The 23,716-nt window shown below is 44.0% G+C and overlaps 1 protein-coding gene across 12 annotated transcripts in view; it reads right to left on the bottom strand.

The window, feature by feature from the left end:
* The window catches only part of COL6A3 (collagen type VI alpha 3 chain), a 57,062-nt gene that overhangs the window by 23,145 nt on the left and 10,201 nt on the right, over positions 1-23,716 (bottom strand). For 7 of the 12 annotated variants that reach the window (XM_083841386.1, XM_083841387.1, XM_083841390.1 and 4 more), the window contains 11 exons: positions 21,387-21,989; positions 16,672-17,274; positions 13,263-13,862; positions 11,409-11,975; positions 7,252-7,872; positions 5,511-6,110; positions 4,341-4,943; positions 3,325-3,927; positions 1,864-2,210; positions 1,354-1,432; positions 847-992 (listed from right to left, as the gene is read on the bottom strand). In XM_083841386.1, coding sequence (XP_083697512.1) covers positions 847-992; positions 1,354-1,432; positions 1,864-2,210; positions 3,325-3,927; positions 4,341-4,943; positions 5,511-6,110; positions 7,252-7,872; positions 11,409-11,975; positions 13,263-13,862; positions 16,672-17,274; positions 21,387-21,989 — 5,372 coding nt within the window. The remainder of the gene's footprint in view (positions 1-846; positions 993-1,353; positions 1,433-1,863; positions 2,211-3,324; positions 3,928-4,340; positions 4,944-5,510; positions 6,111-7,251; positions 7,873-11,408; positions 11,976-13,262; positions 13,863-16,671; positions 17,275-21,386; positions 21,990-23,716) is intronic. The other 5 variants (XM_083841385.1, XM_083841391.1, XM_083841383.1 and 2 more) reach the window with 5 other exon arrangements.

Genomic DNA, 23,716 nt, shown 5'->3' on the forward strand with positions numbered 1-23,716 from the left:
GCCAAGTACATTGCTGGCTACAAATGCTTCGTGCCAGCTTTGCACATTCACATTTTGAAAGGATTTTCCTAAGTCAACTGAAGTACGTGGGGATCGGCTGAAAACTAGTTCTTGTCCCAAAAAACAAGGTTCACTCCCCAAAGTGTCTGCACTTTGCTTTGCACAGAAGGGCCCAGCAAGGGGTTACCATATCGTACTTGGGGGCTAAACCTAATTTTATTAAACCTGCTGGAAAAGGAGGTTACTGGTGCTGGTAACAGACGTGAAGTTGAGAGAAACTGGACTTAAAAGGGATGACAACAATTAATTCAATAAACTCAAGTGAGATTATGTACATGGGAGGGAAGTAAATCTCTGAGTTTTTGCCTGGAAGAAAACAAAACTCCTTCATCTGTCAAAACCATATCTAACACACAGGCACTGTATCAGCTCGGGGAATGAAACCTAGAAAGTGGTGCTTCTTTAGCCCTGACAAGGCAGGATGGTGTTTCCCACTCGCTTGTAGTAAGGTTAAGAAAACTACAGTATAAATATAGATGGAGGGTGAGCTTTTTGGCACAGCACTTGTAGAGGGCTTCTTAACCTCTTCTATTCAGCCTAGTCCCATTGGGCTGAATTCTCTGCAGCCTCAGCAGGAGCAGGGCTCCTCTGGGACAGGCACCAGACGGGGCAGTGCCACGATCTGCTGTTAACTCTATTTGCAATGACATCTGTAAAAGGCAGAAATGAGGTAGGGAGAGATGATGGCTGGAGCCAAGAGGGTGTCACTCAGCAATGGTCCAGATCCAGCCTTTTTGGGTTTTCTCCAGCACAACCAGGCAGCACTGCCTGTGCCAAGTCACTTACGAGCTGCTCCGCCAACTCAAATTCCAGGTCCAGGAGATTGGCTCTCAGCGGCCTGTTGTAGGTGAAACCCCGCCCAAACTCCAGCTGCATCACGTCCTCGAGATTCTTCACTTGCTCCAACCCAACGAAGATGAGAGCATTGACACCTGAAAGGGGGTGAAGCAGAAGGAGCTGTGATGGGACGTGGCACTCTGCAGAGCCTGCGCACCCTTGCCTGTGAAGCTGGACTGTTCCCTGCCTCTTCAGCTGCAAACGGAGGTTGTTCAATCAAGAACAAGCTCATTTGGTGCAAATTGCCTGCCTGCTTAGGTGCTTAGGTGCAAAATATCACAGGAAGGTGATGAAGAACAGTAAATGCATGTAGAAATCACTGCTAATTTACTGAAATCCTTGCTATCCAATCCTATTCGTTGCTATCAAAATGTGGCTGATGCATGAGAAATAGTTGTAAAATATATGACACATTAACAGAGGCTATAACTAACTCCTTAAAGAGTAAAAACCTACCTTGTTTATGCAAATCAACTGAAGCAGCACTCAGCTGATCCATCGAGTCATCTGCACCATCAGTAAAATGAATTACGACCTGGGGGAGAAACAGATTTATGCTAGGACCCTGAGCTTTTGGGGCGTGCAGCACAATTGTGGGCAACCTGACGGGTATCCTTCCCAGGGGGCTTTATCCAAGAGGAGATGGGGAAATTGCTATACCCTTTCCACCTTTGTGAGCCACCAAGTTTTGCATTTCTATGCCAGATTTCTGTACATCATATCATCCAGATGTGAACAGCGTGCAGCCATGTGGTGCCTGTGGGCCCTGGCTCAGCAATGGTCAGGGCAACACCTTGACAATGTGCTGGGAGTGAGCAGGTGACCAAAACTCAGGGCTTTATTTATAAATATGCGGTTACTTTATCAACCAAAATTATCAAAAAGCAGCTCTCCTTGTCAAACAGAGCCCATCAGAAGTCAGCTTTCCTGTCCAACACCCTCCCACGGGCCTGTACTTTGACTTACTTTGGTGCTGCCGGAGGGCGCTGACCTGAACTTGCTCTGGTAGGATTTCAGCGTATCGGCTGTGAGGAAATAGGGCCCGCGGGTACTCATGGCTTGAAACCTCTTGAAGAGCTCAGGCTGGTACTCAGAGAAGTCCAGTCCCTCCACGGGCCCGCCCTGGGCCTGGGCCATGATGGCCACTCTGACGTTAGGCCCCTGGCTGCCAGTGCAGCTGATCTTCTGCATGCGCGTTATTCTGTTCAGCACAGACTCGACGGTGAGCTCCAGCCTCCTCTGGGAGTTGAAGATGTTCTGGCCGTCCCTGACGTCTGTCACATCGAAGCCAAGTATCACGTCTAGGTCGCACTCTGAAAGGGAAATGCGGAAGGAGAAGAGAGGAGGTCATCCCAGCCCCGCTCCAGCAGGGACAGCCCAAGCAAGGTGCCCAGCCCCACATCCTAGCGCCTCCATGAAGCTCTCCAAGGAGGAGACCCCACAGGCTCTGTGCCAGCATTCAGATTTTCCTAATTATTCTGTTAGACATTAGAGCAGATGCTTTCTGGCTAGAGAAATGCCACCGTTTGTTACACAAGTGTTTTGGACTTCCTTCCATCCCAGCAATGATAACCTGGGGAAAAATGCATTTCTTTTCCCATGCAACTGTTGTTTAGCATTGGGATAAGCTGATTAAACCAAGCCTAACAGAAACATCACTGTATTTTCATTAGGCAGCCAAGACTGCTGTCCCCAACAGCTGTACTCAACACAGGGGGGGTCACCCCACCAGCAAAGCACAGGGCAGCCCAGGATATGGGAGGGATCCCTGGCACCTGGAAGGATCAGGCATGGGACACCCTCCTTGCCCTGCAGCAACTGGAGTGACTTTCAGTCAGATCTTTCTGGTGTGGGATGTTGATTTGGGTCAGAAAAATGGTAATTTGGACACTGATGTTTCAATGAGAGAAGAGGAGGTACTTGCTGACACCCCTCACCTGTTCATCTTCACTAGCGCCTCAGTTCTACATAACATCTCCCACATGTCCCAGTGACCCAGAAAGAAAGGCAGCCAAATCATGAGATTGCTTTTCAGGGCACTTTTATCTTAATTTATAACCACTTTTTTTATAACCACAGTTTTATAACCACTAGTGCCCTGGCTTTATCTCATATACCCGTCACAAGGTCAAGTGGGCACCCTGAATAATCCAGAAAGAGAAATTCTATTTCCAGCAGATAATGCATGTCAGGGACTGAATGGCTGAGGGGTTCAGCTGGCCTGTGAAAAATACCGTGGGCAGAACAAGGACCATTGCTTTTCATTTTGGCAGTGAACAAGTTGCCCTGCCAATATGATGAAGTGTCTGGCATCACGTGCCTACCTCGTCAAGGCAGAAATATGGGCTGGACGAGTCCATCAAAATGTGCTGGATCCTAAAAGCCACTGGGAGCAACCTGAGCATGTTATGAAAGGATCATGCATACCTCTTGTAACATCCGTCGTTCCTGGGCACAACTTCTCCTCCATAGCGGCTGCCAGTGTAACCAAGACCTGCTCGTTCAGTTCAGACAGCTCCTGAGCTGTTGACACTCTGAAACTCGTGGCACTCTCGCTGGCCAGCTTGCTGACTTCCTCCAGGTCGATGTTTCGTACGCCGACTGCAAATACCTTGACGCCTTTCTGTGCAATTGCCAAGGAGGCACTCTGCCCATCGTCTGAGGATTTCCCCCCCGTGACGATGAAGGCAATTTGAGGCACCCTCTGGTCAATTCGGCTGCCAGCCTCCTTCACAAAGTGTTTTGCCTGGAGATGCTTGATGGCTGCACCGGTGTTGGCCACGCGGCCACCTTTGTAGATCACTTTGTTGATGGCATCTAAAATCTGAGGCTTACTAGAGTAATCCTTGAGGAAGAACTCATCAGTGACATCTGAGTTGTACTGCGCCAGTCCTACCTGGATAGAGTCACCATCCTCATAGATGGCATCCACTACGGAGTACACAAACTGGAGGACTTCTTGGAAGTTATCTCTCCCCAGATTAATGGAGCCATCCAGCAAAAACACAATGTCAGCTTGCTTTTTTCCTCCTGGAAAAAAAAAATATAAAGAAAATACAGTTATTAAACATCGTGACTTTTATAATATTTAAGATGCTTAGTGCTTCGTGAAATAGTTTTTTTTTTTCTCTCTCCTTTCAACCTTTCATTGGTCTTTGGCATGATCTTACATCCATACAAGAAGAAAGGTTTATGCAACACATTGATTATGCATCATGTAACATTACTTGTTTTTGTGATATTCTCATCTCTTTTGAAATTTAATTCTATGCTTTCTTTTTTCTTTTTATGCCTAAGAAGACCTACTTCAAAATGGTCTTTAAAGCAATATGACTAAACTGTTGGGAATCAAAAGGAGTTATTATGGAGACATTTACACATTGTACAAATTCTATCTATGCTCAATCCAAAGAGGTCTACAGGATGAATAATAGCAGTCTTACCAGGTCCTAGAGGGCCAGGGGTTTCTGTTGTAGGTATTGGAAGCTCTTCAAGAATATTCTGCACTTTCTTTTCTAAAGTTGGCAGTCCCGTGAAGTCCTGTACTACAAGCACACGGTCAGGATCATTGGTAATGACCTGCAGCTGGTTCCTGTCTACATTCCTGGCTCCTACACCCAGAGGTTTAATAATCGTTGAGGCGATCACGTTAGCAGGCCTGTTGACGTCATCCTGGGACCGATCTCCGAGGATGACGACGAGATGCTGTGGCACTCCATCTTCTATCCTGCTCCCTGCAGACTTGATGAAGTAGTTCTTCACCACATAGTCTAGGGCTTTGCCAGCATTCACAGGGGAACCCCCTCGAAGCCTCAAGCGGCGGATGGCTTGCAACACAGCATTTTTGGATTTGTGGGTTTTCAGGTAGAACTCAGGGAAGACATTATTGCTGAACTGCACCACGCCAATTCGCACTTTGTTTGGCCCAACTTCAAGCTGCTGAACAATTCTGCTGATGAAATCCCGAATGTGAGCTAGTCCATCAGACCTAACGCTGTCAGAGCTGTCGATAAGGAAGACTATGTCCTTTTCATCACCAGAAACTTCTACAGGGAAGAAAGAAGAGAAAGAATTATTTGTGTGCCAAGCCTTTGCTTAAGCTTTGCAGTAGGAGTTCTGTGCTATCTGTTCTCAAGTGATGTAAAACTGCACAACATATTTTAGCCAACTTTAGGCATGGTGCTTTGTGGAGCTTCTCCAGAGGGCTTGTGTGTGAGTGCATACACGTGTTAACAGTCTGCCTAATAAATCTAAGCATGCATTACTCAGAGCCTTATCTGCTTTATTCTTGGACACTCTTCTCTGGATTTGTCAATGTTTCCATCTTTGTTTTGCCCCAGATTTATGTCTGATTTTCCTAGAGAGCTGCTAAATATGCAATTGTAACACATTGCAGTCTTTGACTTTAAAATCGAATTAAATAATGTATTTAGGTACTAAAGCTGAATGTCCACATATCTAAAAGTGGTCTCCTAAAATAGTATGTGTGCTGCCTTTGCTTTTAACTAAGGAAAACCTTAGCTTAGAGGGAAGGGATTGAAAGTTTTTTACCTAGTTGGGCAATATTTACTTGAACAGCAACACAGAAGCAGCTGGTAGTGACAGGGTCTTACCTACAGTTGTGGTCACATCTCCCAAGAGCTGTCTGATTTGGTCCACAGTCAGGGTCTCAATAGGAGCCAACAGCTTCTGTTCAAGGCTGGGCAGCTCCTGGAAGCTGGAGACTTGGTACACGTAGTCAGGGCTAAGGGAAATCTGTACCATCTCCTCAGGATCCATATTCTTCGCTACAACCAGAGGTGCCACCCCTACTTGTTTGACTTGCAGCGACGGGAACTCTAAGTCATCATCTGACTTGCGGGAGGAGAGGATGACCAAAAACTGAGGGACACCCTCTTCTATGCGGCTCCCAGAGGGCCGGGTGAAGATGGTCTTTGCCACAAATTCAAGGGCCTCCCCAATGTTCACCTGCTGGCCTCCCTGTGGCCGCAGCCGCCTCACGGCACTTTGCACCTCGTCCTTGGTGGAGTGGGCATTGAGCAGGAACTCCACGTGTGGGTGCTCACTGAACTGGATCACTGAAATCCGGGTGGTGTCGAAGCCCACGTCCAGGTTGGTTACTATCCTCTCGATGAGGTCACGGACAAGGTAGAACTCCTGGGCGGCATAGCGGGAGCCGTCGACCATGAACACAACGTCCCTCTTCACACCCGCTGCGGAAAAAAAGGCAGCAGTCAGAGGATGCACCGGGCATTGCCTACAGGGGGCAGCTAAGCTCATCGTCTACATCACTGGCCCGTGCCTTTGGCCACGGGGAGGATGCTCGTTGTTTCTTTCCCCATGATTTCTCCTTTGAGGCCCTGCAGGCAGCTCTGGGTTCAACCCAGAGACTGGACCAATCTGCTAGGTGCATTCCCAGGCAGTGCAAGAATGCAGAACAGCGATTTCCAGGGAAAAAGAAGCAAGAGGGAGCGGGGGAAACGTGGTACAATAATTCCTTGTGGGATCTCCACACAAGGAAATGTAGCTTGGTGATGCTCCTTACTCAGGGCAGGCTGCCAGATAGCCTGGGGCTGCTTTACACTTGGTACCACCCCTCTTTCCTTGGCTTTCTCCTCTAGGACAGCTTCTATCCCATTATTCTCTTAGCTTCTGCTATTTCCAAGAAAACATTTTCTGCAGTGATAATTCAGGTCAAAGCCTGAATTATTGCTGAGTATCACACTGACAAATGGGGCTGGGGGAAAGCAGTCTGACTCTGAAGGGAAGGAACAGATAGAGTAGGATGGTGGACTTCAAAGGGACTTGTCTGGGTTGGGTACCCTTCATCCCTTCAGGACAGGTGTACACTGGCTGGATTTCATTCAAAGCAAGACCAGAAATGGATGATCTGATCCTTTTCCACTTTCCCTTGCCCCTGTGAATGAGCATAGCAAATGTTAGACACATCAGAAGAAGGTCTCACATTTAGCAGAAAGGTGACCTGGATTTGCAGTAGTGTGAAGGTTTCCCTGTAGCATCTAAATGTCGCAATTTCCATTCCGGGAGGAATAGTATGGACTGAAATAACAGTCCATTGACTTTAAATAAGATTAAAGTCCTGGAATTCACTTTGTGTACCTTCCATGTGGATACAACATGGACCACTTTGTAGGACCGCGATTAAACGTGGCTCAGCTAAATAACACAGCTCCTACTAACCCTACGTACACCAAAAAAAACACATTGACAATGAGATCAAGATGGGTGTGTAACCGTGACCATCTTTGCTTTTCTGTTTGTGTTGCAACCATGATGTTACTAAACATCATATTTTGCCGCTGGCTCTCGGTGCAGACACAAACATCTTCTCACCTGGGCTGGGTGATGTAAAAACCAGATCAGGGGCAAGTGACTCTATTTCTTTCTTCGTCAGCCGGATGACTCTGTTGGAGACGACCTGCTGCACTGAATCCAGCTGGCTGAAGTCAGGGACAGAGATAGCAAAATCTGGGAGGAATGAAATCGTCTGCAGCTCCGTGAGGTCAGCATTTCCAATCCCAATGCCGAAGGGCACGGTGCCGCTCGTCTTGAGGACCACCGAGGGCCTCCTCACGTCATCCTGGGACCGGTCAGCAGTGAGAAGAATCAGGAACTGCGGGACACCCTCAGCTATCCTGCTGCCGCTCGACACCGTGAACACATTCCTGATGAGATAGTCGAGGGCTGCTCCGGTGTTCAGAGGAGATCCTCCCATAACTGTCAACCCCTGGATGGCACTGACTATATCTGCTTTGTCTTCATAGGCATCAAGTAAGAACTCGGGTTGTACGGCATTGCTGTACTGCACGATGGCAACACGGACCTTGTCACGGCCAATATCCAGGCTTTCAACAACTCTTTGGACAAAGGTCTTCAGCAGAGGGAAACCTCTTCTGACACCATCCGAGCCGTCGATTAGAAACACCACATCCTTCTTCTCACCTCTCTCAACTACTGTTTGAGACAAGTAAGGGAAGGGGGGAATAAGTGAGATTCTCTTTGGAAGTGATTATCATTACCTGAACATGCTGAACCGAAGGAGTGCAAGAGTCTGGGGAGGGGAAGGCGAGGTGTCAGAACAGGCAGTTTGGTTCCTTTGCAATCAGATGTAGTCCCTGGTGAAGAGGCAGATGGGTGGAAGTTGGTGGAAACCACAGTGCAACGTGTGCTGTGCCTTACCCACCAAGTCATAGAATCATAGACCCATAGGAAATAGGGTGCCAAGGGCCTCCGGGTGCCATCCGCTACCTAAGGCCAGGAGAGTCTGGGATATCAGGGACTTTTGCTCCCAGAGAAGCCTGAGTTTCAGAAGAAAATGTCTTCAGAGGTTTACTGTCGTGAGGGTGCTCACAAGGAGCCAATGAAGAGAGAGACAAAAGCTTTCCTCAAGCATCACCAAACTTAGAGATAAATGATCCTGCACATGCTCAGACAAAATAAGAATTTACTGGAAAGCACATCCAACTGAAAATGCTGAAATGTTTTTCTAAAATACAAGTCACTGTGTTTTATTTTTTTTAAAGGTTTGACTTCAAGCACAAAGAGTAGTAATTGTGAGTAAACATTCGTTTGTTTTTTTTTTAAAACCACAGTGGTGAAATCTCAGAGATCTGAAAACAGTTGATGAGTGCTGCTGTTGACTAACAGAACTGCAAAACTTTGGCTCAGCAAAGCAGAAAATGTCACAGAGTCACAAAGGCTGAACAGGACAATGTCATCCCCCAAAGTGTCATTGTCTTGTTTATAGCAAGGTCAGCGGGACAATGGGAGCACCATCCGTTCCCCTGAAGAAAATATTAAATGCCTGTTTATGAATGCTAGAAATATAAAGAGTTGAGAGCAAGAGTTGAGTATAAGAGCACAGCTGAAGTCGTAATACAGACTTCAGACCAAATTAATTACTTAGGAGGAATGTCAGAAACTTGGTAGGTTAACATATAGGACTGGAATAGTCATATAGTTTGTTGAACAACAGAGGAAGGAAGATGGAGCAGATACTGCCTGGTGTATCCAAGTTCCATACCCTTCCTCTGAAGTTCAGGAGCAGAGAAAAAGTGTTCTAACGTAAGACTCTAGGTAGAAGATAAAAGAGAAATATTATGCATACTCTTGTGAGATGGTTCTCTTTTATCCAACAACATTAGGAAAATTAAGTGGATGCAGCTACTGGTGAGCTGTTAGTGGAATCTGTTATAGTACCTGGTTGTCAAAGGGATTTTAAGCCCCTCTTCTGGGAAAGGGTTGAAAAAGAATACAAGCTTCTTAATAGCATTTAAGGAAACCTAGCTACCCCTCTGAAAAGTGAAGTAAATCAGGAGCTCTTCACTGACATGAAGCATGAGAGGATTCACATAGAAGTGTAAATGGGATTGGATTGCTAAGGAGTAGTATTCCAAGCCAGCACCGGCAAAATCAGAAAGGCCACAGGCACAAAATGAGATCCAGCAAGAAACATCCACAGTAGCAAGAGTTTGTTTTGTAAATACTTTACAATAAAAGGAAGATCAAAAATAGAGTTGGCCTTCTACTCAGTGAAAGCTCTTGATAGATGATGTCAACGTGGGCAAAATGTTTAATGCCTTTGACATCCACCTCCCATAAAAAGTACAGCCTGCAGCTGGCTGACACAATTCCTTCCAGCAACAAAGGGATATGGTTTCTGTCTCACTTAAGAAAAGATCAGGCTAAGAATACTCAGATATACCTAAGTATAAGCTATTTTTGAAACAAATTGAGCCTGATGAACTTCTGACTGTGGCACCGAAAGAATAGTAGCACTCCCCTAACCATTGGTAATTCCCTCTGAGATCTTGTGGACTGGATGAGGAGCAAGAAGACTGGTAAAAAGCAAATGCAGTGCCTGTCTTCAAAGATGCAGGAAAGTAGATGGAGTACAGATGAATCAGATAAAGTTCAGTTGCCTTCAAAAAAAACAACCACATGGCCCAAAATTATTAAACAGTTTGTAGACACCTAAAGACAACATGGTGTGTAGCAAGCAAGACTGAATAGTCAAGAAATCATCATCTCAAGCCATTCTGAATTCCCCTAGGATGACACAAGCAGCTTTTTAACAGAGAGGATGTAGACATCAAATTTATTTACTTAACAAGGTCTTGATATCATCTTCCCCATCAATCTCATATAGATTCAAAAAGACATTGACAAAACAGAAATAGTTTGAAAGGGGAGGACACAGTTCAAGAGCACCAGTTGCCTTAGTCTGCATTGAGGCAGAAGCAATCTGCACAAATATGGGAAGGGCAACAACTTCACTGGGAAAGGATGAGGTAAGATAAGACCAGGTCATTTGGTGCAGGTTGACATCAGAGAAACAAGGGTGAAAAGCTAGAGAGCCTACAAAACCTACAAGGAACAAATGAGTGAGATAGGTACGCAGCTAGAGACATGAGGACTGAGAAAAGACATGGCAAATTTGAGGTGAATGAAAGACTGTCAAACATAACACAGAAATGAGCTGACACCTGTGTCTCTGCTGAGCTTAAAGAGATGTAAAAGGCTTAAACTGTGACTAGGAAGGCAGAGGTTAAGGGAAACCATCTACTGACAAGGATATTAAAGCAATTGCACAGGTTGATTAGGGATGTCAGGGAAATCTCCTCCACTGGAAGATTTTCAGAACAGATTAGAAAAATGACAGACAGTCCTGGATGAGCAGATCTTGTAGGGGACAAGGGGATGTAGCAGATGGCACCCTGAGATCACTTCCAGCCCTATTTCTTTTTTATGTTTCTATGATTCTAAGTCCATCTGCCCAGAACTTTTACAGAGAGGTGATGCAGAAGTCATTACACTTTTCCTTGTCTCCTCCTGCTGTTGGGAGACAGGTCAATTCTCAAATTAGGGCTGCCTTTGGGAAATCACACAGATGGACACGGATAATTTCCAGTATTGCAGTGTCAATTTCTGTTTGTGGCCATGTGATTCTTTTCTATGTTCTTTAATGAATCCATATTCATTTACTGAGCTTGTAAAGGTAACTGAGTCAAGACCATCTAATTTATTGGTGCTTGTAGAAAACGTAGAAACTGCCATCACATCCCTTAAGAAGTAACAGAACAATAAACAGAGCTCCTCCAGAAAAGGGAGAATGGAAAGAGGAACTGAAATAAGCCTTATTTTTTTCCTTCTAGCCCTTGCCCAGCACAGCATGTCAATTTATTTAACTGGGACAATGACTGTCTGCTACTTCACGTTTGTACCATGTTTTGCACACCAGTAACAGCATCTACTGCAGCTCTTGCAGCTAACAAAAGGCTTTTTCCTTTGATCACTTATCTGTAAAACTGAGTTTGGACTTCAGTGCTTTGCTGGATCAGACCAGAGGAAAATCCAAGTAAAATAGCAATTTCTACGTAATCATTTTTAAACGTCACCAGGCCAAATTGCCCCAGTTACCAAAGAGAAGAGGGCATGTAAATGGTGTTTCTCAGCCTCCTGGAAACCACAGAAACCCTGGGTCCCTGTACCTGTTGGCTGAAGCTGGATAGTTTTCAACAGGTTCACTATATTTGGCTGAAGCTCTGAAATCCGAGAGAGAGAATCAACGTTCAGAATGAATTGTGGGGCATAAACTATCCTTTCCAGCTCTACAGGGTCAGCATTTTTGGCTTTGATGGCAAAGGTCACAACTCCCGCTTGTTTCAGAGCATCGGATGGTTGCTCCACATCATCGGATGATCTCCCAGCAGCGAGGAGGACCAAGAACTGGGGAACTCCTTCTTCAATCCTGCTTCCAGCTTCCTTGACAAACAGCCTCCTTATGGCTTCCTCTAGCGCAACTCCAATGTTCAGTTGCTTCCCAGTTTTTAACCTCATCCTTTTCACTTTCAGAAGCATGTCTTGCTTAGACGGAAGTTCAGAGAAGTCAAATTCAACTTGGATGTTGTCACTGAATTGAGCTACAGCTACTCGTGTGGCATCGGAACCCACGTTCAGCTCAGAAATGACTTTGTGTACAAAGTCCCGGACGGCAGGAAAGCTACCCAAGAGGTTGGCTGAACCATCAATCAGGAATAAAATATCTTTCTTGCTTTCTAGAATAAATTCACAAATGAAAAGAGGGGAAAAAAAGATATGAAGGCATTTTTCTTCTTAAATGTCATCCTAGAAACTTCTCTATTACCTGGATTTCAATATGCAAAGCAAGTGATTATCATTTCCCAAAGTATTCAAAGGCTACAAGATTAAACAGTACCTTTGCCATATTTATCTGAAGGGGAAAGGAAAACAAGGACACCTCATCTAAGACTCAGTAAATTCAGGCACCAGAATCTCATATCATATACTGTATCATATCATATCATTTCAGTCATATTGTATAATGGGCAATATTGATAATCGTATCAGAATAGGCCAGTGACATCTCTGTTCTAGCAACCTGCTGACAATACAGGCATGAAGTACAACAGCAGTGGAGCATTTTTTTCTATTTAAAGATTCATTAAACAATACATAGACATTAATTAATTTATACGTATATATATACATAGAATATTTTCTGTATTCTCTTAAAGTACTTCTCTCAGTTGCATTACGAGGCAGTCAAATCCAGAGGTGAGTTATGACTTTGGGAGGAGAAAATTCCTTTTACCTGTTTCCATTTGATGACTTTTTAATTTCATTGAATGTCCAAGGCACAACCAAGCACCTCATATTTTTGTACCTTAACATCTTTTGTGTTAATCATCTCCTTTCCACACTAAACAATCCTGGATGTTTTTGTCTTCATATGCACATAGCCAGAATAAGAGAGTTAGTGAGCAAACACCTGTTTAAAAAGGGTTAAACTTGATAACAGTTTTTGAGCTGAAGGTTAGAGACTAACTTTGAATTCAAATTCAGCCTCTGTGACAGCCTGATAATACCACTTCTTCAGTGAGGCTCTGGGAAGTGATTTATCTACCTGTACACAGCTAGACCTTTGCTCCTCTATGCTCGTTATCACTACTTTTACCTTTCCACACCACACCTTGTGGCCAAAAGGACGTGCTCCCCTTGCCTGAGCTAGTACAGGCAGTGCACTTGCAGGTTGTGATGTTATTATGGCGATAGAAAGGGAACACCTGGACAAGTGACTAGTGGGCAGAGACTCACTCTGGTTGTCCTTCAGTCCTGACTTGCCTAAAATTGTGCTGTCTTTAGAGCGTGCTAGCAATGACTTCAACAAAATGAAGAGCTGACTGTGTCAGGCCACATATTTAAGGTTAAGTACAGTCCTAAATGCTTTGATGACTTGGACAAGCGTGAAGGTGTACACTGGGAACAGTCAAGAGAAACATAGTTAACTCAATGCAGTCAACATGAAGGAAGGTATATATTACCTGTTGGGGCGAGTGGAACCTCCTCCACACCTCCACTAACATATGTTGTTATAGGCTTATTTAACTCCTGGGGTAAAGCTGTCAGATCACTGAAATCATCCATAAAATATACCATTCTTGGATTAAATGCAATCTGTTCAAGCTCTGCCTTATCCGCATTCCTAACTCCAACAGCAAAAGTCAGCACTCCGGCCCGAGCTAATTCATTGGAAACTTGCAAGAAGGGATCGGCAGACTTCCCTGCCGTCACCAGGACTAGGACCTGTGGCACTTGTTCATTTATTCTGCTCCCACCAGCTTCAGTGAAGTGATTCGAAAGCACAAAGTTCAGTGCAGAGCCAGTGTTCAGCACTGACCCCCCCTTGGGCCTCAGCTGCCCCATGCGTTGAATTATGTCTGATTTGGTTTGGTATGAGTATAGAGAGAACTCGGTTTTAGGAGTGTCACTAAATTGTACTAAGCCAACTCGGATTTTGTCGCTTCCGACATCAAGGTAGTTAACTAGGGTCACAACAAAGTCACGCACAAAGGGGAAGTTGGCATTTCCGACGTTGAGTGATCCATCCAAAAGAAAGATGATATCCCTTTTGGTTACTTGAACTGCAGTAGAGCACAGAAAACAACATGAGACATCATAGAAAACAAAATAGATTTTTTTCATGTGTGCATACAGCATGCACCGTACACACATGTAAACCTTGTTAGGAGGAAGGCGGAAGTGGGGAACAGAAAGAGAAGAGAAAGACTGTGATTAGCAAACAACAAATAACGAGGACCTTGCTGGACAACACTCAGTTTGGCAGAGAAGGTTTCTGACTCAAGTTGAAAAGTCTTTAAGCATCAGGTTTATCAACAGGGCTCAGTCTCTGTTATGGCAGATGATTTTGAAAGCTGCTAGTGCCAGAGTTGCATGTTCTGGGCCATATCTTTAGCTGGCAGAAGCTTCCTTGATTTTGGTGGAGCAACACTGAATTATGCCTGTGGTCACCCTGCTGATCGTCATGGGTTTGCTTGGGGCTTTCCACTGCAACTTTAGCTAATGTTTCTGCTTTTTGGCACGTAAAGTATTGCTTGACACCCAACACTACCACCCCCTTGCTAAGACTTCCCCCAGACATCCCTGGACATGAAGGACCATGTCCTGCCCCCGAGCAGTGACTGCTGCAGCCATGCTACCCTCGTGCTGTGTGGCCAGCAGCGGCTTGCCCGCAGCGCCAAGCAAGGCTCTGCGTCCATGGGAAAACTCTTCTGCCAAGTAACCAATTTGGCTGGTATTTTGAGTGGGTATTAAAAATAGCTTTTACTATTGGCTTAGAGAAGTTGGTCTGGATGAGGCTGCAATGGCTGCTGGAGACACCTGCCTTTCCGATGACAGCATTTGGTGCAGAAAACTGCATTTTTATCTCTGCAGTTACAGACATGCATGTAGCAAGCTGTAGGAAGGGGAAAACTCTCCACTTTTGCCAGTAACTGGCCAGTTCTCAGCTCCTTCTTTAAGGCTAAACTCATCCTAGACTGTCTCCCAGCATTTGAGACCTGAGACATAGATATGCAATATCACCCCAAAGACATTTCAAGTTCTCCCTTATGCTTTTTTTCTCTTAATACGTCATGGCCAGATGACTGACCAAAATGCTGAAACTTTAAGGTCTCAGAGAAAGACAAGCTGGCTCTTCCAGTGTACCTGTGGATGCCTTCCTCCAAATAAGTTATCTGAGAACATACTTATGCCCATTGCTAATGGTGTTCGATATCTTTCTGTTTTATCCCAATTACCTATGGATATATGGCTACATTCATCCATCTCTCTGGCTGGGCTTGTCACTGTAAGCTTGCTGTCCTAGTACTGAGATATTAAAAACAGAAGTGAGAAGAGGGCTCTTTGGATTACAGGCATTGCTCTCAGATTCACAGATTGTCTTGGCTTTTTGTGTTTTTAATTGTTCCCAGAACAGTTTCATTCAAGGCCCAAGGTGAGAGAATATCTTTAGATAATCTAGTCAAAATGTAACAGACAGCCCAGCATCATAATTAGTTTAGTTACTAATAATAGTCTGTTTACAGAGTGGGATATGTTTACTTGCTTATTGCAAATGTGTGTAGCTGTGAGTACAGTCAAGCAAAAGGAGTAGAAAAAACATAGGCTGCATGAATAAGCTTTAAAGAACAAGGAAGTTTAGGAACATTTTTAATTTGCATTGAAAAATAAAAATGTCGGGTTTGGTATATAGCCATGCAAAACTGTATTAGCAGGAAACACATTCTGAAAAAGCTTATTAAATAAGTCTCGTGATATTCATCTTAATTAAGGACAAGTATCAGCTAACTAATTTTAAAATGTCTGCTCTTTGTGTAGATCAGTCATTGGCTTTAAATTTTTTAAGGACCTTTTCAAAAATCCATTTTATTTTGTCCTGTGGTTTATAATTTTAAATTACTTGGGGAAACTAGAAAAAAGAACGTGGACATAGTTTGACACCCACTTGAGCCAATGGGAATCTCACTCTTGACCTTACTGGGAGCTGGAAGAAGTCCTATTTTACTAATATTCATATGCCATGGGACAGAATTTCAAGGTTCAAATATGATCTAGCACGACAAGAATTCAATCTCGAGCATCTCTACTGGGGACAAATCCTGAGAAATCTGGTATAAAATCTCTATGCAGATAAAACACCTTCTGAAATACCAGAAAACTTCCTCAGAAGACATGACTTTAGCTACTGGATTGCTTCCAAGTCTACTGATGTCAATGGAAAGAGCATGTAAAAAGAATCCACTGGCTTCACAGCACTTTGAATAATCTTCTAAACAGATTAAATTAAAGTCAACACTACACTAGTCTCATATGCCTCTTATGGCATGAGCTGAATAAATGTTGATAAGAAACTATGTTTCTGAAGCGGGCATTTCAGTCCAACAGTGTCAGGATAGCTTTCTCTGAACATCTCCATGAAAAAACTTTCTTATTTTCTTTACACTCAGAACATTTTTTTTAGCTTTCTTGAGTAAATATCCACTATGGATGATTTTCAAAATGGGAAAGAGATTATGATATTCAGTGTGTTCTCTTCATAGGTTACACAAATCTTAAGTGAGAGAAAAAACCTCCACTGCACAATCTGAGCACCTAACTAGCAAGGCTCGTCTTTCACATCTCTGCTTTAGATGTTGGTGACAAATGTGGAATGGGATAAAATCTCCAGAAAGTGTTGACAAAGGTATAATAACAGGCATGCTACCAAATTTACCAATCTGTTCATGCACATTCTGCAAACCAAAGAGGCAACGTGTAGCTATGTTGAAACACGTACTTCATGCTTTTTCTTGTTATCTTTACATGTAAAAAAATAAGAGTTGACAAAATCATAAACCATATCTCCTTTACTAGAACAAGGTAATTGATTACCTGATGGAGGTTCTTGGACAATCATTCCTCCAGAGAGTGTCCGGATGGGCGACAGCACTTCAGGAAGAATGGCTTGCATGAATTGAAGGCGGAAGTCATTTGGCTGGAACACGAAATCCCTCTCATGGGCAATTTCTTGGAGTTCTGCTGGGTCGGCATTTCTCGACCCAACGGCAAGGGTCACTATCCGGTTCCTTTTCATCTCTGCCACAGGTTGGTCAACGGCATCCCTGGACTTACCACCTGTGATGAGCACCAGCATGGGGAGCACCCCTTCCTCCATCCTGCACCCGGCAGCACTGGTGAAGAAGTTGTTCCTCACAAAGTCCAGTGCTGAGCCGGTGTTGAGTGCCGTGCCACCCATGAGCTTCATTTTCCTCACGTTAGCCATCACATCCTTTCTGTTCTGGTGGGTGTTAAAATAGAACTCTGGCTTCACAGTGTCTGCGTACTGCGCCACTGCAACTTGGATCAGATCGGGTCCAACCTCCAGCCTTTGGACGATTTTGGCAACAAAATCACGAATTACGTTAAAGGGGCCAGCCCCCAAAGCTGTTGAGCCATCTATCAGGAAGACTATATCCTTCTTGTTCACTTCAATAACTGCAAGTAATGATAGACACACATGAACATAATGTCAGTGAAGGCTTCCATCACCCCCTCCACATCAATTCAATGTCAACAGCCCAGCAACATTTAGGACTTCTTGTTTGTTTGAGGTATAGTTAATTTCAACATGTTTATAAGGGTCTTGATTTCAAAACAGAATTGTTTTTTAGGTTCTAGAGGAGGGCTAGTAAGAAATCTGATTAAATGCTTCCCCTTTCAAAAACACAGATGAGTTGAAGAGTTGTGAGAATTGCATTGCTTGCAAAACTTAATATTAAAATGCTTAAGCAAGCCAAAACAAAAAAGAAGGGCAAAAATTCAGGAGAAATCCTGGCACTCAGCTGCGACATGAGACAAAATAATCAGGTGGTGCTCCATGGTCTGCAGTGCAGCCATCTGAATAACGCCAGAGAGTGGTTTGGTCTCAGAAGGACTCATTTTCACAAGAGCAATGACACAAGTAAAGAACAGTCTCCACTTACTGAACATACCTGGACTGTGGGTCTTCGCATCCTACATCTTATTTCTTATCTAATAAAAACAAGTTATGATTTTTCTTGGCACAGCCAGCCCAGTCATGGAAGAGCTGAGTTCTATTCTGGTTGCCATGTCTTTAGCAAAATAGGTCGCCTAGGCAGTAATCTCTGAAACTCTATATTGACGATGGCATAGGACGCAGAAAGAGCACAATTAGCTTTCCAGTTCCCTGGCTAAGTTTGAAGGAAGATAGTTAGGGGGAAAAAAAACTGTTGTGCAGCATTGAAACCAAAACACCATCATATTTAACACAGCAGATGTATATAATGCAACAGTAAATATTAACAAGACCAATGCTCATTATGACAAAAGCATTATACGTGATCACGATGGGAGGTAACCTCAACACCATCTTTCAGCCGACCCCCATTTATTCTTCGAAGCAGCGAGCCATGGCTAGTATTGTGAAGAACCCCACTCACAACATCATCCACCCAGGTTGTGTCCTTAAATCACCTGCCCACCTACGAGCTCCTAAGGTGGAGTCAACACTCAAGGGGGCAAGTCTATTGCCCCCCAGGCTCAATGCACAGCCCCAGGGAAGCTGAGACCCAGCATCACCAGGACCTCACACCACTCAGGGCAAGTAGTAGTAGCAAACACTCTCTGTCATGCCCAGATGAGAAAGGGCAGCCCCTCATCCCATCAGGGCTCCTCTGCATGGAGGCTATTTACTTTGGATTTGAAGAAAGAACAAAGCTTTGGCTGCAGTCCTCCTTGGCCCAACACCAGCTGGCCACAGAAAACAGTGCTGTTCTCCGTCAGGTTTCTCATGACGGGCAAGTGCTCTAAGATTGGGCTGCCCCAAGGAGTGATTTAGAGCTGGAGACAACTTTTGCAACTCGGCTGCCCCGGGACTGCTGAGAGACGCACCTTTGCTGGTGAGCCTTGCAATTGCCCCTCACCTGCTGGTGGCTTGGACCAACAGCGCGTTGACCACCCAGGTTGTCCAAACAGAGCTACCCACACAGCTATGAGGATTTATTTAAGCTGTCCCCTTCCCAGAGCCAGGAGATATACAGTGTTCTTCTCCCCTGGTCAGGTTTTTTTGCCTCATCAATTACTGTGAGGAGGAGAGGGCTGAATACAGGAAACTTTCCAAATGGAGAGCAACGCCTGAAATCCCTGCATTGTATCATCCAGAAAAGATGTCTGAAGTGCTTTCCTTGCTTGTCAGCAGCTAGATACCCAAAAATGGAGACCCTGGGGACTTTTGACTTTATATAGAAGTTTGTGGAAAACATCAAAGGGGCTTTGCAAAGACGAGGGAGGCCACGAAGCAATAGCTCCCTCCTCTACTAATTCCTCTTGCTTCTCTTGAATGCTGCAGTACATTTCCTTAGAGAAGAAGAATGCAAGAACTGAAACCAAAACCCACAGGAAGAAGGACCCCATGGTGCTATTTTCAATGGACAAAAAGCAAAAATATTTAGGGAAGGCTGTACACATCTCATAGGGTCTGATCCAGAGCCCAGTGAAGCCGATGGCAAGTCTCCCAGGAATTTCAAAGGGTTTAGGATCAAAGCATTATCTTTGACTGCCAAAGTCATTGCACTCCCCCAGGAATGTCAGAGGGTGTCTCCCTCAAACCTGTCCCTGCACAGTTCCCCTCTCATTGCCATCTCAGCTATCTCTGGTGAAACACCACAACTGATTTAATCACCTAGGCTTCCCCAGTCGCTAAAGGAGAGGGGAGAGAGGCAGAAAGGCACTATGAGAGCCCCTTTCATCCCTAGAGTACAGCCCAAGAGCTCAAGTGAAGCAAGATGACTCCTGTATTGGACAGGAATGCTTGGCATCTCCAAGGGTCTTTGTGTCCCATTCCAGCTGCTCTGTGTGTCCCAAACCGCTGCTTTATGCCCCAGACTTCCAAGGCACTGCTGTGAATCAAGCAACCCCATCCAAATGAATTCCCAAGGACACTAGGTAAAGGAAATTCCCTAAAGCTCCTTTTCAAACACCACCTTCTCTATTTAGCAGGTCCAACTATAAGTGATTGCACGGGCTGATGCTACTGTAGTACCTTCTACAAACAAGCTGAGTGAAAATCAAAGTGCAGATGAAACCAAATGTACCAACATTTTAAATCTGGCCATTATCTGATTAAAACATTGAAAAGGAATACACTCTGATTTTAAAAGCTCAGAGCATTGGCCATACTTCTGAACTAATGATCCCTGTCCTTCTAGCCCCCTGGAAATGCCCCAGCTGCTGGGTTTAAAATTTGTGGGGCAGAAGAGGGGTTTTCCATAGACTTGCTTGGGTCCTGGCATGCATGTTTTTAGCTAGACATGCATACTTCAGCTTATTTAGCTAAATATGGTTCTTGTGGGGTGCTGTAAGGAAAAGTTATTTGTGTTTCTTCCTGCAATAATCAAGGCAAGGTCATAAAATGATCTTTTAGGCAAATTCTTCCCTTTGATTTGAGCCATGGGACAGCAAACATGTTTAGACACAGATTAATGAAGACATCTGGGATGCAGTTTTATAAGTCAATATACATCACGAGTTGAACAGCATGTACAGAACTCCAGACTGGCACTCAGATCCCCAAAGCCTTGTTTGCATTACACATTCTGGTGATTATCTGCAGGAACTCCAGCCTGGCCCTTCCCAGGGGCCTCCAAAATGCAACGTGTTGGGTCTTTCGTAAAGCTCGCTATCAGTACATTTAACTCAGTCATAAAATCACAGGATGAGAAACTCTTAATCACCTACGTGCTCCATAAAACCAGCACACAGCACTGTGTGTTCATTATTCTACTGCACCCAAGCTAATGCTAGACCAGAAATAATGGCAATAAGGACTTAAGGTGATAAAGTGACCTCAGCGGAATATGGACACCCACGTTTTTTATTCTTTTTTTTTTTTTTTTTTCCCATGGCCTCATGGAAAACTGCAAACTTACTTAGATTAGAGGTTGAAGGGAAACAAATTTGCAAGGTAGGGATTTTGCTTCAGAAGAACTAAGGGCTGTTTTGCTTCTAAGTTCAACAACACAAAAGCCTCTAAAGAAGCTTCAGGGTGGATTTTTACCCTTTTCCCAGTTACGGTGCACAGTTCCAATGAGGTAGGTCATTTTACTCTTTTAATAAGGTGGCAATTTCAACTGTTTGAAATAGGGATCCATTTTACATCACTATTGGCTTCCCCAGTCAAATTTCATTCTGATGCCACTTTCAACTGACATATAACGTAAGCTTACATGACATACATGTTTTCAGAGCCAAACATGCTGAATTGTTTACCTCCAGGGGTGATTAGATACCATAGTAAGGATTATAGGGGCCTTTTTATACTCTTAGATACCACAATAAGGATTATATGAGCATTTTTATACTCTGCTTGTGTTCTTTAAAACCCCATGTCATGCAAGTTATAGACACAAAACCTTATGGTTTTCAAAAGAGAACCCACTGGGTAAATGAGTTTCTGCACATCAGTTGCACATTTTCTCCAAAATCAGACCAGAGAGATGCATTGCAAAAAAAAACCACTAAAAAATAAAATTTGTTTTTAAAGCGTGCAAAATTCATCAAAATGCAACAGTCTAGAAAGGCATACATACCTTCAGTCACAATGGTTGGGGCCTCTAACAAAATGAGTCTTTGGGCCACTCCAACAATGTTGGGCAGTAATAATTCTTGAAGAGCATCAAGGTTATGGATATCCAGGGCAGTAAATGCGAAGCTTCCATCAGTAGCAATCTGCTGCAGCTCTGCACTGTCAGCATTCTGGACCCCAATGCTAAACGAAAATATACTAGCTTGCTTCACTGCTAACAAGCCCTCTCGGATATCATCACTAGACTCTCCACCACTTATCAGCACTAAAATCTGGGGCACTGCTTCCTCTATCCTGCTGCCTCCCGCCTGGGTGAAGAGGTTCTCCACCACAAACTCCAGTGCTGCACCAGTGTTAGCTTCCTCGCCACCGCGGAAACTAAGTGCCTTCACGGCATCCAGAACATCCGCTTTTGTGGAGTAGCTGTTCAAAGCGAACTCGGTTCTGGGTTCATCACTATACTGCACCACCCCAATGTGTATTTGCTGAGCTCCAACTCTGAGGCTTTCAATCAAATTTACAAGGAAATCACGTATGGCTGGAAAATTGACACTTCCGATGTTGTTTGATCCGTCAATAAGGAAAATAAGGTCAGCAGACTCTTGAGCTTTAAAAAAAGAAATGCAAAAGGTGAAAGCATTAAAATGGGTGATTACATGCAGTTGTACAGTGTTCTGACATGTTTCTTGGAAAACCAGTAAGAAACACGAAAATGAGAAAACAAAACATGTTCACTGAAGAAGCGACGTTTTTGCCTCTTAGTTCTGCATTCTGATTGAATACGAGTTTCCAGCCCTGGCATCTGCTCCCCAGGGCTGGGCACAACCTGAGCTCATGGCTGCTGTCACATGGGAGTCAGCATTTCTGAGGAGAAAACTCTGCAAAACTTAATTTTTGGAAATCTAGATCCACTCCATCACTTCCCAGTCCTGTCTAAATATTTAGATGGACAGAGCCAAAAGAAAATGATGGATTTTGGTGGCAATTCACCCTGAAGATGCTGGGTGACAACACAGTAATATTAAAAAGAGTTTTTCCTCCTTGAATTGCAGTGTCTCTCTCTCTCTTTTTTTTTTTTTTTTTTTGAGAAAAACCACTATTTACAGGGAAAGTTTCAGCCTCTCTTCTACAATTCTGTTCTTTTGCTGTTTAAAAACAGAGGCTGAATATATTGGCTTCTTCCAGCAAAAGTAAATATTATTTGAAATGCATTTGTTAGAAACAACTGAAAAGGTTTTGATTACAGTTTTTTCTCTGTAACTCTTTTACCAGCTGTCCAGCATATACACGATGATATTTATCCAGCAAGCTGACCCACACAATTGTCAACCCATGCCATGCAAGGTGGTCTTTTGTTAATTGTTTTGCACGGATGCATTGATTATCGATAGAAGAGTCTGGTCTGTATTTTTCTGGATATTTTCTGGACTCTCAATATTCAATCAAGGAATGCAGAATCAGGTTAAAACAGGGTGATGAAATCAGTCATGACACAATTATCCAACTCTATTTGTTGTGACTATATCCAGATGATCACAAGCATCTGCTGAGAATATACACACACCAAACAAAACTTTAATATGGCATTAGCGTGGTTGTTGAGGGGGAAGCATTTTTTTTCTGTGAGACTTACCGAAGCAGACCCAAAATGGCCTGGTGTCTGCTCTTCCTCCTTTAGCTCAAGTAATTTTACCATCAAGATCACCAAGAGCTTTACACATTCAACAGGCAGGGGAAGAAGACCCCAAAGCACACTCAAATGGTTCATGCTACTATTTCTCCAATCTCGTCAACAAATCAAACTTCAGACTGTTTGCAAATGACTGAAAAGTTGGGAAATCTGGAAATCTGGCTCTCAGCTTTTTGAAAGCTGAAGGTGAACCCAGTAGCAGAACTGGCATGGAGTTTAGCAAAGCCAGGAATAAACCTGCTGTCTTCGCGATTAGCATCGGCAATGATTTTTTGGCCCCTGCAGAAGTTTTCTGGTAAATGTTTCATACACCACAATGCCGCCAAGAGACTCAGATATGCAATTCCAGCGACAAAGGGTCACCAGCTCCCTGGGCCAATTTTTGATGGCCAACCTCAGCTTGGAGAACATCAATGTGATTCAGAACTGCCAAGGGCTCAGGGGCTCTTTTTCAACACCAAGTCGAAAGCTGTGAAAGTGCTTAGGGTTGGCTTTGCTGTGCCATTTGTGGTTGAGATGTACACATTCTACTTCATAACATAAAGGAAAAAGAAATCTCAAGGTGGTTGTACCCAGCACTGTTTCAGATACCCTGGCTGTCCTTTTGAGAAATGAGATTTCAGACACCGATGGGCGCCATCGCG

This window comes from Anser anser (assembly GCF_964211835.1).
Source record: "Anser anser genome assembly, chromosome: 6".
In the NCBI taxonomy this organism is placed as follows: Eukaryota; Metazoa; Chordata; class Aves; order Anseriformes; family Anatidae; genus Anser; species Anser anser.